The 15,529-nt window shown below is 34.2% G+C and overlaps 1 protein-coding gene and 1 pseudogene across 2 annotated transcripts; both read right to left on the bottom strand.

Annotated features, from left to right (window-relative positions):
* Positions 1-1,424: 1,424 nt before the first annotated feature.
* On the bottom strand, positions 1,425-3,042 carry LOC143623874 (uncharacterized). The gene is made up of 2 exons (XM_077094678.1): positions 2,952-3,042; positions 1,425-2,388 (listed from the first exon to the last, which is right to left on the bottom strand). The coding sequence occupies exons 1-2, from the start codon at positions 3,040-3,042 to the stop codon at positions 1,790-1,792; spliced, it is 690 nt and encodes a 229-aa protein (XP_076950793.1). The 3' UTR covers positions 1,425-1,789.
* A 3,093-nt stretch (positions 3,043-6,135) lies between these two features.
* On the bottom strand, positions 6,136-15,070 carry LOC143623875 (F-box/LRR-repeat protein 15-like; annotated as a pseudogene). The gene is made up of 10 exons (XR_013151985.1): positions 14,871-15,070; positions 12,816-13,086; positions 12,616-12,714; positions 12,436-12,524; positions 11,503-11,602; positions 11,229-11,404; positions 10,361-10,513; positions 9,300-9,460; positions 7,963-8,161; positions 6,136-6,559 (listed from the first exon to the last, which is right to left on the bottom strand). The product of XR_013151985.1 is annotated as an F-box/LRR-repeat protein 15-like (transcript).
* Positions 15,071-15,529: the final 459 nt, after the last annotated feature.

Here is a 15,529-nt window from a genome sequence, read left to right on the forward strand (position 1 = left end):
AGGTTTAAATCATATATTTGTATAAACTCACTCAAGTAATGCTAATGGTGTGTAAATGCTATTTTCAGGTAAATCCACTTAACGGGAAAGATATCATTCCCAAATCGTGAGTCTCGGAATGACATTTGGGATGGGACGCTACTTCAAACCCAACTTTATTGTATCATAATAAATGGGGTTATTTAGTATGTAATAGGGATGCATAACTTACTCTTTTAACTTATCTAGGTTTCGTAACTTCGGCCATTTTGAATTTGTTATCAGTTAGTAATACTGCAAACGAACTAGAAATGTGCATATACCTTTTTTTAACCAAATCATGTTTCCGTCGCAACGCGCAGGTAAAAAAAACTAGTAGTCTTTAAAACAAATTTAAAATAAATGATAATTATAAATATCAAATGTTTGAAAAAAAATTTGAAGTAAATATTAATATAACAAATTTGGAGCAAAATTTTAAGAATGATAACTATTATTTTACTATTATAAATTTGTTAAAATTATTTTACTATTATAAATTTGTTAAAAAGGATGAAGTTTAATGCATGAGTGACAAGTGGCAAAACTTGTAGGCTTTTATTAGAGAAAATATAGAAATATAGATGTAAAATTGTAGACATGGTTATTCAACCATAGCAGAACTTGCCGGGGTAGAATAAATGGACTTGAATAAGGAACTCAAGAGACGTAGTTCATATATGAATTGTCAAGCAAGTTGTTCACACCGAATAATACTGACTACTGATATAAAAATTTAATCCTGAATTTACTAAGGGGCTGTTTGGTAGCCTCTTAGCAGTCATTAAGAGGCTACTTCTTAATGGCTCATAACCTCTTAATGGTTAAGAGGTAGCCTTAAGTCTGAATGGTTAAGAGGCTACCTCTTAATAGTTATCTCTTAATCATTTAGACTTAAGGCTGCCTCTTAACCATTAAGAGGACAAATTTTGAATTTCAAGCTATAGCTTTTTGTTTCGTTCATGAGAAATATCAATGAACGTTACTAGATGAGTTACAGAAGGCATAACGCATATGCATACCATTCAATGCATTGTATAAGTTAGGGTGCGTGTGGGCCGGTTTTGGGCTCAAACCAAACAAAAAGTAGTTCCGGTTTCGCTTTCTGCAGTTTTGGGCGCAAACTGAACAAAAAAAACAAACTTCTAGTTTTTAAGTTTTTAAAAACCTTTTAGTTTCGGCTTTGGGCTCAAACCGAACAGAAAACCAAATTTTTGTTTTCTTTTTTTATATCTGTTCACTTTAGGTTCAATGTCGGTTCCATTTTTCCATTTAGGCTTAATTTTTTTTTTGGACACAGAAAGGAAGTCAGTTAAAATAAAGAATTTGGGTCTAAATATTTTTGTTAATTGATTATTATACATTTGGGCTAATATATTTGAATCACACTATTTATTAAATTCTTAAAATTACATAAAACTCAATCAAAAAAGAAAATCTATAAATTCGGTACAGTTCAGTTTTTCGGTTTTAATTACAAACAAAACAGAAACCGGACAAAAAGTTTGGTTGTTACAAAAACATAAAACCAAACTGTCGTTTCAGTCTGGGTTTGGTTTTTTTCAGTTACGAATATGCAGACTCCTGGTATCAGTGCTGCATTTATTCAACACTGTAAACAGACAATCCAATCCGACCACATATTTAACTCGATTCATTTAACAGAAATCAATAAGCCTGTGGAATGTATATTACACGTTTAACCTCATAAACAAACGAATCAAAGATTCAAAATACAATCGTGTCACATATACCATGATCATAATAACACTCATACCCCACTCGTGTAACAAATGACCGCAAAAACAAGAGCAAAGATCAACAGAATGTTAACATGTTGTGACCAGCCATAACCACCACTGCAATCATCATGAGCACCACTAAAGCATCCCGGGCTCGTTATCTTAGCCGTCCCATCCTCCAACACAAAGCTGCTATTCGACTTACCGTTACTAAAAAGCAAACACCAGAAATACGGGCCCCCACCATCTGACCCGCTAACTGCAGCCCCGACCTCAGTATAAGTAGTATTATATATTATGTTCAAGCTTCTGTTCTTCATGGTCAGTATATCTGTGTATGCTCTTTCAGGGTTCACATATTTGGACTGGCACCCGATGACGCGGCCCGTGATGGGTGCGAGTGTGGGTACCTCGACCCCACATTTGGGTGCGAAAGTTTCTGCGAATTCTGAGTCAGCAGGCTTTTTTGACTTGCCAACATCATCACAGTTGCCTTGGTAGGCTTTGATGTATTGTAAAGCTATGCAGGCTAGGCCGGGGTTGTTAGCGAGGGTTGGTGCTTTGTGTGCGGTTCGGTTGCTGTTTAGAATGGCTACGAGCTCGTCCGCTGGATTGTGTGTAACAATCTCTGTTGGTTTGAGAAATATTGGATAGAATGATTTAGAAGACAATTATTATAAAGATGTTGAATCAATAAGCATATATGAATGATTACATAGATCCAACGCCGTAAAAATTGGTCCTGTGTGCGACTACTTGCTAATCGCTGGACTGCCGATTCAATTTCAACTAATCGGCCCCAAAATTGGTAATCGGCCAAATGCAGTCAAAATCTTTGAAGTTGTTAAAAAAATTAATAAGTTTGAAAATGTAAATCTAAAATATCAAAAAGAAATTTGTGTATAAATAAGTTTAGAAATTTACATATAAACTTCCAATAATCCGATGAATCAGTAGTCGGTACCTAGGGAGTTTTACAGCATTGCATAAATAAATCTATATCTAATGTAAGAGAGAGAGAGAGAGAGAGATGTATAGCAAAACTTATGAAATAATTATTAATTATGTGAGTGAGAGAAGTGTAGGTTAGATCAACAACCAACAGGATAAGATTTCAGATGTGATATACTAATAATAAGATCTAAATGAAATCGTAAATGCTAAAGTAGAAGGTGTGGTTTATTTACTTACTCTCGTCAAGAGCAGCAGATGCAGGTATGAAGAAGAGAATGTAGCAGCAGCAGCAGAGGATACTACTGATGCACAGAGTTGCTGTAGCCATTGATACAATACAATACACTTTTTTTTGTTTTTTTTGTCTGTGTTGTTGTATGTGTCTGTGAAAGAGAGAAAGAATAGGGGGTGCTGGTGATCGTAGTAGTTGTAGTTTGAACTTTTGGTTTGGTGAATAATTGGGCAGGTAGTCAGTCTGGTACAGGGTCTAGATCAGGTAACTTTTTATTTTTTTTTATTAGGCTGAGGGTGTGGGGGCTTTAATGGGGGCTCCAACCAATAATATTATGACGTGTGACAGAGAGAGAAACTGGATAAGGGGGGTGTTGGAGCCCTCGTTGGAGCCTCTAGCCCTGGTGTGGAGGGGCTCCAGCAGTGGCTCCAGCGAATTTTTTTTTTAATTTTTTTATAAATATATTCAAACAACGTATTATTAAAAAAACTCATAAATTATTAAAAAAACACACATTAATAAAAAAAACACATTAATATCTAAAAATAAAATAAAAATTAAAGTACTAAAAAAACATTCTTCTTATTCTTCGGCTTGGTCTTATTCAATCAACCTCTTTCGGATACGTTCCTTTTGCTTTTCCATTAGCATTTGATCGACCGGATTTAGGTTACTGAAGTCTCTAGGAGACGGTTGTGTGTTGGATGGTTGAAAGCCGGATGATTCTTGCGGCTCCGAATAAAACATCGGTTGGTGCGGTGACGACCATAAATCGTCGTCAAGATAATCTAAATCAAGGTTTGGGAACCAATTTCCAGCCATTTTTTTTTAAAAAAAGTTGAGAAGATGAATTGATTTTGGGTGAAGGTTTGAAGTTTTGGTATAAAAATGGGTGAAATGGAGTATAATTATATAGGAAAATATTTTTTTTTAATATTTAAGAGCCCAACGGCTCTTTTCTAAACCCAATGCAAGATTCTCTCTCTCTTCAGCCGCTAACCAGCTCACGCCTCTCTTTTTGTTTCCGTTAGCGCCCCCGTTAGCGCCCCGGTGGTGTGGTGTTAGAGCCTGGGGGCGCGAGCGGAGGGGCTCTAGCGCCCCCGTTGAAGCCCCACACCCCTCAGCCTTAAAGATTAATCTGGTCAGGTTAAATGGATGTGGATGAGATTTTGTTTGTGTTCATGTGTTATGCTTTTGTCTGATAAACAAATGATTTATGAACATTTTATCGAATGAAAATTTGTGTATGAGTTTATCCATTAAGAATTGAGCTTGTTCGTGTTTGTTCGTTAATATTGTGTAGAGTTTACCCATAGTGTTTGAAAACACCCAGATCTTATTTATGTGCCAAAGCCCACTGTTATCTGGCGACTAAGTGAGCACGTGGATCTGTGTAAAATGATTAATTTTTTTTTTTAAAGGTGAATTTCTTAATCCCTTGTTGGAAGTGGGTTTTGAACCCTCAAGCTCCCCAAATCTTAGTGTATTAAAAGCTCTGCCTCTACCATTGGATCACAACCACCATTAGTGTATTAGAACCCACAACCTTCCCAAACCTTAGTGTAAAATGATTAATTAGTAATCGCTTTCTATCATATACATTATGTTCTTTCTTACTAAAATATAACTCGACTAGACCTATTTTTAATGTGTTTATGTTGTACAACGAAATGCATCACTTAATAGTAACTAAATTGGATTGTATGTCCCAAAGGAATGGGCTCATCAGTTAGAAGGCTATATATGTTCAAGGAAAAAAGATTAATGTAGCCAGGATTTATGCAAGTTTGGTGGTTGTTTATCAGGTTGGACAAGAGCCATTTGATTATTACACATCACAATTTTCATAAATATTCATGATTAATGAATTATTTGTTGAACGTTCAACTAATGTTTCACTTAGATGGTCAGTTGCCCTTGGTTGGTTGGTTAATTATATACGGGATATGTTTTACAAACAATGCACATGACGAAGAAGATGGTGATGCAATAGAGATCGGCTTTACTAGAAACAAGATCGAGGCAACAAAGAACTGGCTTCGCACACTTTATTTTATGATTGAAATTAATATTATTTCAATAAAGATTTTTGTGTACAACCATTATTATTATTATTATTATTATTATTATTATTATTATTATTATTTTATTGCACAAATATCGGACAGCAAGATATAAACCTGAGATGACACTAAAAGGTAACTTTTTATCTATCAGCAACAATCAATTTTATAATTCACATTAGAAGCCTTTATTATCATCTTATTGATTATTGCAACTACACTCCTCACTCCAAAATACAAGAAAACAAAAACAACACAGAACAGGTCTATAACATCTACAATCAAAATGCAAAACTTCATCTTCTTGATGGGAATCGGTTCCATGTATCAAACTGGAACCAGGCTGTTGAATATACGTTTCAAACTCGGGCATGCACTTCTTAACCTCACCATGCTCGATGGACTTATCTGTTAGCGTTCCAAAATAATATATATTTTACTACTTCAAACTATCAAAGTGATTATTAATATAGGATTTGGCTCAATGACTTACCTTTGAACAGAAGCGAACGTCGAGTGTCTCAATCACGTTTCAATGTTATATGGCAGATTCAACCGCTTCTTCGCCAATATTGCAAGACTATTTGAGACATAATATGATAAAAAATTGTTATATAACAGAGAATAATAATTAAAATAAAGCATATTTAAATTTAAATTACATATTTAACCATTTCAGTAAATACAATTTACAATAGAAGCAACAAACTCATGTATTCTAACACAATTTTTAAGAGAAATGTCATAAATTTGGAAACGGGTATACATGATATCATGATTTTTTGTTTGATAAATTAATTTGTCTGTTTTCCCGTTACAGAAGATATACAATCTGTCCACACGTTAGTTTAGTTTGTCATCACTGAGGGACATTTTATATATTTCACAAGTTTTTTATTTTCAAAACAGTGAAATAAATGTATTGTTCAACTCAACCACAAAAATCAAACCAAAAAAAATAATGCATGCCTGTAAAAAAGGGCAGTCAATCTTGGACACTCTAGCTTCAAAGTTTCCAAAGAGCAGCAATTGCAAAGATAATTGCAAAGATAATGAACGAAATAAATAAATAAATCTTCAACAGTACCAAGTCAATAACTTTCATAATATTAAAAGTAAAAAGTCATTACCTTAGATTGAGAAAGCACAAGTTAGAACAGGCCAAGTCAACATCTTTTAAGTTGGCAGATAACGAAAGATTTAACGACGAAAGATGAGAAAAACACGCGAATCGAGGAATAACTACTTTCTTAACATTTGGACAACCAACACAGTTGAGATTTTGTAGCAGAAGATGAGACTGTTGGTCATAGTCAAGGTCAAGATCATGTTCAACAGTCATAACTCCAATTCATGTCATGCATGTTGACACATCCATTCAAGTTGAGATGAGTTAAACGAGTGCAGCAAGCAAGAAGCTCTCTAATGGCAGAATGACATAAAGCTCCATATGATAAGTCCAACTCAACGAGAGCGGGAAGAGCGTTAACTTTGTATAAAGGTTCCAGTGATGAATCAGTAAGATACTTGCATGCTTGCAACTTTAAAACCTTAAATAAAACAAAAACAGATCAGTTTCGGTCAACTAAAAACACGTTTGCAAGATTTTGAACAGCCTTACTCCAAGGTTTTAAGTTAGACACGTACGTAGGCTTGTAAGCGAACCGAACGAACACGAATGGAGCATGTCCGTGTTCGTTCATTTAACTCTAACTGGACAAATGATCAAACACGGGCAATTAAACGAACAGTGTTTCCGTGTTAGTTAAGTAATGAGCATGTTCGTGAACTCGTTAACAGTATAAATGAATGGCTAATGAACAAATGCAACTGAACTTATGATGAACGTTCATAAGTGAGCAAAAACTAGAAAAACTAGTTAAAAGTAATGTGAAGAACAATGTGTTGGCCCTAAGAAGTTATTAAACCTAACAAATTTGTAATGGGCCCTTGGTTTTAATATGCGTGATGCGTTTTAATCCAAAAAGTCGACACGCGATGCGCAATGCGTGAAGCACACACATCACGTATGCCTGGTGTTTGTTATTAGAAAACACAAAAATAATATTTACAGATAATATTTTAACTTGTTAACTCATAAACAACAAAAAATAAATATTAAAATAATATAATAAAAAAAAGATATAGCACCACTAGAAAAGTCTTTTAACTTAGGGGCTGTTTGTTTACATCTGAATGGAACCATTCAGATGTAAACATCTGATTCATTCAGACTTCAGACTGTTTGGTTCAAAACAGAAAAATATCTGAATGGTTAAATTTAGGTCTAAATCATTCAGACTTTTTGGTTCATTCAGATCTGAATGAGCATCTGTCCCATTCAGCAACAACAGTAAGTCTGAATGATTCAGACCTAATTTTAACCATTCAGATGTTTTTCTGTTTGGAACCAAACAGTCTGAAGTCTGAATGAATCAGATGTTTACATCTGAATGGCTCCATTCAGATGTAAACAAACAGCCCCACTGTTGTTGCTGAATGGGACAAATGCTCATTCAGATCTGAATGAACCAAACAGCCCCTAAGTATTTTATGCAGGAACTCACTTTTAGCTCAGAAATGTGCGCATCAAACAGCATTGCGCGAACGCGCATTACGCAATTGCACACATTTTTAAAACCAATAATGGGCCAAAAAGTTTTAAATGTATATTAGAGTACACAAAGTAACAAACTTAAACAGACGTAAACTAGCGAACAAAATTGAATGTAAACAAACAAATTCAAATGAGCGAACTTAAAAACGAACGTTCACGAACATAAATGAACAAACAAGATATGTGTCCGTGTTTGTTTATTAAACAAACGAACTTCCAGCAGACGGACTGCCACTGGATGTTCAGTTTGTTTACAAGCCAGTAGACATACAATAAAAGCAAGTATAATAACAATATCAAAAGATATTGAAATGATTAAAAAGAAAACAGTTATACCTTTAACTGCAAACAGGAACTGAAAACAGGTTGCAGGTCCAACAAGAAGGTGTAGGAAAGGTCAAGTAAAGTCAAATGAAGAAGGCAACCAAGAGACATGAGTCCATCAGAGCCTATGGATTGGCATGACATTAATATTAATGACTCAATCAAAGGACATGAAGCTGTAGTAGTTGATAAGAAATCATCCTTTAATTGGCTGCAAAATAAATACATGCGAAGTTAGCATCACATTTAAAGAGAGGACAAAAAGTAGTTGAAATGGTACCATGTCAAGTTTTCATCCAATTTTTAGAAATTTAGTAGATAACTAATGGGTTATTTATGGTTTCATAAACAATATAACTACAATGATTTTCTAAATCTTAGTATTTAAACCATTTTACCGGTTTGGCGTTTTTACGGTTTGAACTAATATATATAAAATTTTTTTCAAAATCATTAGTTTATATGAAAGTTTTTAAATGAAAAAAGTATCAAGAATAAATGTTAAATGACCGGTTTGATTTACACAGCCGGTTCCAAGTCCAAACCATTCAAAACTTCAAACCGTCTAAACTGTACTGTGTACCAAACTGTTAGGATCTCAAACTGACCGACTTGCTTCGGTTTGGGACTCTGGGCGGTTTTAACGGTTTATGAATATTTCTACTCTATATTATCTGTAACCGGTTTACCACCACTTTCTCCTTTAATATTTGTGCTAGCTTTTAAGCCCGTTTATATATAAATGGATCGATTTGGGCTGTGTTTAATCTCTTAAACTGGTCAAATGGTTTAAATGATCCATTTTACCATTTGACCAGTTTAAGAGATTAAACACAGCCCAAATCGATCCATTTATATATAAATGGGCTTAAAAGCTAGCACAAATATTAAAGGAGAAAGTGGTGGTAAACCGGTTACAGATAATATAGAGTAGAAATGTTCATAAATTTTTTAAAACCGCCCAGAGTCCCAAACCTCAGTTTGACCAGTTTGAGATCCTAACAGTTTGGTACACAGTACAGTTTAGACGGTTTGAAGTTTTGAACGGTTTGGACTTGGAACCGGCTGTGTAAATCAAACCAGTCATTTAACATTTATACTTGATACTTTTTTCATTTAAAAACTTTCATATAAACTAATGATTTTAAAAAAAAAATTATATACATATATATATATATTAGTTCAAACCGTCAAATTGAACCGTAAAAACGCCAAACCAGTAAAACCACCTGACCCAACCGACGGTTAAGTCGCTTTTTTAAACCGTAGTTAGCGGTCTGGCTCGTAATTTTCATCATAACAAGCCGAACTGGACCGTGAACATCCTACAGAGTGAAGGTTCCCGTCACCTGCAATATGAAGCATCCAGAGATTTTAATAAAGGGCAATTGATACATGACTTTGATAAAACACCGCATCCCTTCAGCTCAAGTTGAACCATACTCGGTGCATCAATATTGAGTACATTAAGTTTAGGACATATTCCCAAATTAAGATTCTGAAGTCCAACCTAGCAACGAAAAAAATAGAAATGCGTCATTTTCAACAAGAAATTTTATACAGTGAGATATTACTGGAAAAGAAATGCATTTTTTGTATTATAATGTCATTTACGTTATTTGTTTTAGTTCTTGCAAGTTGTAACTAGATCTCGATAAACACTAGAAGTAATTATTGAAGTGTGTGCTAGCCGAAAAAAAGTTAACAATCAAACCTACTTGCATACAACGTAGAAAGTTCTTATAAAAACTATCATTTAGAGTGATAGGGAACTATAAATACAAGGTTGAGGATAATTGTAGAGACAAGCCAGTAGACATGGGACATTACAAATTTTTTAGTCACTTTTTTATGATCATTAAACAATCAATTTGAGAAAAATGACTCTTGAAAAAGAAACAAGATACTGCTTAATAGTTATACAAACAAAACAATTCAAGTGAACACAAAATAATTTGAACGGTTATTTGGAGCAAATGTGATGTATCCCAATCGAACAAAAAGTTAATTACATGACCTTTTTTGTAACTATTAATAAATTTAACTACGTCCCAAGTATCAATGTGTATGAAAACGAAACAACATACTTAAAGACGAACTCCGTTTCTAAACCAACCAAATAAAATAACGGAAAGGTTATAAATACCCCATAGTATTTACTAAGTTTACAAATAAAATATGTAAGCATGTTGTTTTGTTTGAATACATCGATACATGAATAAAACTAAACTGGATAACTATGAAAAAGAGTGATGTAGTTACTTTTTATTAAATTGAGTTACAATACGATAACACCAAGTAAATTGCGTTTCAAAACATTACATGTTCACTTGAATTGTTTTATTTAAGTGGCAAATAGTCAAGCTTTTTTGTTTATATTATTAAAGGAATATGCTATTAGTTTACTTACCGGACAAAAGGTTGCTTTTTCAAGATGATCACAACCGTCCAAAGAGACTTGCTCAAGATTAGGGCAAGTAAGCTCAAGAGAAGTAATCGCACGACAGCCCGCAAATGAAAGACTGCTTACAGAATTACTACTAAAAACCACCTCCGTCAACCTCTGAACCCATAAACAACATAACCAAATATCAGTTTTGTTTTTCTTTTTTTCTTTTGGAAACTTCACCCAAGTACTAACCATTAACCAAGTTTCACAATTGTTCCATCAAAATCACTCAAAATTTTTGTTCTTCTAAAGGTAAGTACTTTTGACTTTTGATAGGTGTTCTAATCTTATGTAATAATTAAAATTTTTTAAATTTAAAAAAAAACAAGAGTTGCAAAATTAAATGTATATTATATATAATCTTGGTCACTAATGGATGATGTTTTTATTCCAATCAACTTCAGCTAGGAGGTAATAGTAAAAATTCACTAAATAATATATCTGAAGTTCTGAACGCTAATTAAATGGAGGGGAATCTCTCAATATATAAAAAACCAGAAACAATAAACAAACATATAACAGGCCCTAAAGACTTAGGTAACTAAACCCTGTCAAATGAATAATAATGACTGGTAACAACCTATATTTAGCAGTAACAAAGTATCAATTGTTATAAGTATGTCAAACTGAAAAAAATAATCACTAATTAGTAACCAAGATTCATAAATGTTTCCTTTACCTCACTTTATATTAAAACAATTAGCATCTACAAAAAAGCTACATAGAACTAGAACGCCTAATAAAAGTTGTGTGAGGTTAGAAAACAAATAAACTTGACTTTAGTGGGCCCCTATTTTAACAGCCATAAGCATCAGTAGTAATCACTAACCTCACAGTTATCAAGAATTAAAGATTTAAGCATGGGACATCACATCCACTGTGATCACCGAAAACCTCAAATATTGAAATCGTCAAAGATTCACAATCTGTTAAATCCACTTCTTGTAAACATTCACAGTTAAGCTCTAATGTAGTTAAGCTTTCCTGTTTCTGCAAAATTAGTTGCTGCATACACAAAATAGTAGAAACTCATAAACCCTAAATAAAACACATCTAAAATTTAAAACTTCAAAAAATTGAGATGATTATGATTTATTAAGTACTTGCAGTGAACTTGATGTGATATTGATTCTCAAAAGTGAAGGACAATTTGAGATTCTAATGGAAGATAATACCATGCTCCTTAAACTTAAGTCCACAAGTCTGCAACCACATCAATATCAGAATATAATCCGGTTTTAAGTTGATATATTTAATCCATATAAGAAAACAAAACCTGTTTAAAGGTTAAACATGTCGACCCACTAACTCGTTTAACTCACTGTTTTACAATCCACCAACTCAACTAACAAGTTTACAACTCGATAATAACCTGGCAACCCGTTTGTCACATTTAGAACTTTAGATAAACGGGTGGGGTTACATGATTTTAAGTTGTGGGTTAAGGTTGACGTTTTTAACACGAATAAAAAATGTGGCATGTTCGGTTGACTTGATTAACCTGTTTAGTTAAGCATGTCGACCCGCCAACCTGTTTAGTAAAGCATGTCGACCCATTAAGCAGTTTATGACCCGTTTAACCCTTTTTTTTCCACAGCATACTAACTCAATAATCACCCGCCAGCCCATTTGATTTGTTTAGATAAATGACTTAAATGAGTCGTGTTCGGTTTACATGATTTCATGTGTATGCGGGTTAGGATTGACATTTCTGATATGAATGAAAATATGAGTCGTTTTCAGGTTTAACGTTTCTACCCGCTAACCCGTTTGATACGCTTACATAAATAGGTTAAAAAGGTCGTGCTCAGGTCACACAATTTTAAGCGTATGTGGGTTAGGGTTGCTGTTTTGAAACAGATAAAATTGCGGGTCCTGTTCAGATTGAACAACTCAACCCGCCAACCGTCAAACCGACGCGATTGACACCCTAGAATGTATCAACACTTAAGAGAGAGCCAAGGATTAAATTGGAAATAAAATTAATAATTCTCCTCCTAAATGATGTTTTGATGCATTAATGTATTATTACTTACTTGCGACAGTGTACAAGTCGGATATTTTGGAGGCGAGGAAGATCCAAGAGAACAGATGTCAATAAACTGCAATTATCAAGCTCCAAAACCTGTAGCATGGATCATAAAAAATGGTGTAAAAAGATCAAAGAAAAAGAAAATTGACAGTTAATATTGAGAAGCAGAAAAGAATGTTCAAACCTCCAACATAAAGCTCCAAGACATAGCCGCTACAGAAGCAGAGGTTATGCTTTCACAGCTATGAAGCTTGAGTACAGTCAGCATTGGAAACCTTACAGCCTACAAAAAGAAATCAATAAACAAGGATAATAAACTTATGATTATGTAAATGACATCACACTAATAACTAGAAAAGAAGTTAAAGAACCCATAAAAAGTACCTCAAGTGAGATGTTTGGGCAGTAGGATGCGTTTAGAATATGAAGATTCTCACAAATTTGAGATATTTCACACAACGTTTCATCACTAACACATGAACAGTTTGACATGTCTAAGGTTTCCAAGAGTGGACATGATGTGACAGCTGACCGGACTGCAGCATCTAGAAGCTTATGACAAGAGGCTATATCAAGGTCACGTAAAAGAGGGCAATTTAAGACAGCATGTGCCATGCTACTTCGCTTTAAGGATAAAGTTTGAAGTTCGGGACACCTGTAAATTATAAAACATTATTTACATAGCCAAATTTAGAGGTGACAAAATGAGTGATTTGTAAATATTAAATTTACACCTCTGCTAACTTTCGGCTCGTTCTACCATCTAAAGCATTTCACTTTTGCTGTTATTAGATTTACGATCATTTGAGTTAGGGATATAACATAATTAAAGTGATTTTGGATTTCAAACGATTTGACCTTTTGGTTTTTTTACTATACTATTATTTTACCCCGATTTGACCCGTTACAGCCGTAACACAACTAAGGGTGTAAACAAGCCAAGCCGCTCTATGAGCTAATCGAGATCAGAAGCTCAAATTCAGCTGAGCTTAAACGAGCTCAAGCTTAAAAATAAGCTTGTTTAATAAACGAGCCCAAGCCCAAGCTTCACTTATCGAAACTGAGCTGGCTCGCAAGCCTAAATGAGCCTGTTACTGACATAACTTTTACTTAATACTTATTATGTTTAATATATATTTTTAAAATAATAATTATTATAATATAACTAGTAATTTACCCGCGCTTTGCGCGGCTTCCGGGTGTTGAGTCGTTAACTCGACATGAATTCGGTCATTTTTTGTTGCATTCATTACAATACCAGAACATAAACAAAAACAAAAACAAAAAAATTTAAAAATCAAAGAGAAGACTAATGGGGTGATGTCGGTCGGTAAAACTCAGGCGTTGGTAAAACCCAAGCGGTGTCGGTCTCATGCGTTGAGGCGGTAAGTGTGTGCAAATTTGATGTGTTCCGGCATGTTCATTACGCTTTTGGTTACATTTGCTACGGTGACGGAACAAAAACAAACACAAACAATATAAATATTGATATGGGCCAATAAGGTGACGTCAGTTGGTAAAATCGAATGTTCGTAAAACCCTGAGCAACGTCGGTCTCGGGCGTTGATGCGGGTGAGTCTACGTGAAGATATCGATTTCCATGATCTTCGTTACGGTACCGTAACTAAAACAAAAAAAATCGTTTGGTTACGTTGGTTACGGTATCAGAAGTAAAACAAAAAATATATATAAATTGAGGTTGGCCAATGGGGTGACGTTGGTCAAACTCAGGCGTTGAGGCGGTTAGTGTACGCAAATTCGGTCCATTTCATCACATTCATTAAGGTACCGAAACTAAAACAAAAGAGTTCTGTCGGTTAGCGTTACGTTTTGGTTGGTTCCGTCACATTCATTATGATACCGAACCTAAAACAAAAGAGTTCTGTTGATTAGCGTTATCGTTTTTGTTATGATACCAAAACAAAACAAAAACACAAAACAAAAAAAAGAAAACCAAACAAAAAGAAGAAACAAAAAAAGAAAAACAAAACAAAAAGAAAAAAAGAAAACAAATCAAAAAGGAAAACAAAATAAATGGTCGGTGCGGCGCCAAATTTCATTTTTACTTCTATTAGATAATATATTATGACAGATATAACTAAATAATATATACTATGTTATACATAAAAAGCATAACTAATATACATATAATATAATTAAAAAGATATTATTTATTATTTAATTAATAACAAATGAGCTGAGCTCGAGCCGAGCTCGAGCCTTAAAATTAGAGCTCAAAATGAGCTGAGCTTGAGCTCTCGTAAGTTAAACGAGCTCGAGCCTAGACGAGCTCGGGCTCGGCTCAGCTCGTTTGCACCAATAAACATAAGCCAAATCGACAAATTCGTACTTCATAAGTAAATGGGTCAAATTCACATTCTGTAAAATTCAGTAACACAGCACTTTAGACCTTTGCGATTTATTAAGCAAATGCATTACCTGACAGAAATGCGGACCATGCGGCATTTCACAATTTGAAGGTGCCTTAACCTATCATGGTAAATGTGGATCTCCTAATGCCCGTTACCAAGAAACGCTTCGGTCACAATGAAGCTATTTAACATGGTGCAATCAGGTAAAGCTTGAAAGAAGCTGTCCCAAAGTTGACCTTTTCCCAATGTCAAGATTTCAAGATTCCTGAAAAGACGTTAATTTATCATCAATCAAAATAACTGAATGAATAATAACTAATAGTAGATCATTGCCTTAATAATGAAATGGATTGCTTAGCAAGCGTATGCAAAGAAGGTCCATTAACGTTCACTTGAGTTACATTTGGATATCGATTACACATATCCTCAACTGCAAAAGAACAAGATCAATAACTGTTTTAGTAGTCTTACAGCTAGAAAAATGTTTTCACAACTTAACAACCTTTTAGGGATATTATATCACTTCAGTCTACATCTTACCCTCCTCGGACCCTACCATAGCTTAGCTATTGGTGGGATATACTGAGTAGGATGATGATGACATCACTTTTGTAGATAATTCTTCTAGAATTATGTATGATTATTTCCTATAATGAGTAATGACTAGCTAAAATAACTTCTTATAATGAGTAACGACTAGCTAAGAGAACTTTTTGGAATTGAGAA

The sequence above is a fragment of the Bidens hawaiensis genome, unplaced genomic scaffold, assembly GCF_021521415.1.
Source record: "Bidens hawaiensis isolate Kalapana, Puna unplaced genomic scaffold, B.hawaiensis_p1.1 tig00003587_1, whole genome shotgun sequence".
In the NCBI taxonomy this organism is placed as follows: Eukaryota; Viridiplantae; Streptophyta; class Magnoliopsida; order Asterales; family Asteraceae; genus Bidens; species Bidens hawaiensis.

Bases quoted from the DNA above. Each gene is read 5' to 3' on its own strand.
- LOC143623874 (XM_077094678.1), bottom strand. From the start codon at position 3,042: ATGGCTACAGCAACTCTGTGCATCAGTAGTATCCTCTGCTGCTGCTGC. The intron at 2,389-2,951 runs GTAAGTAAATAA...TCAAACCAACAG, and splicing joins ATCTGCTGCTCTTGACGAGA to AGATTGTTACACACAATCCA.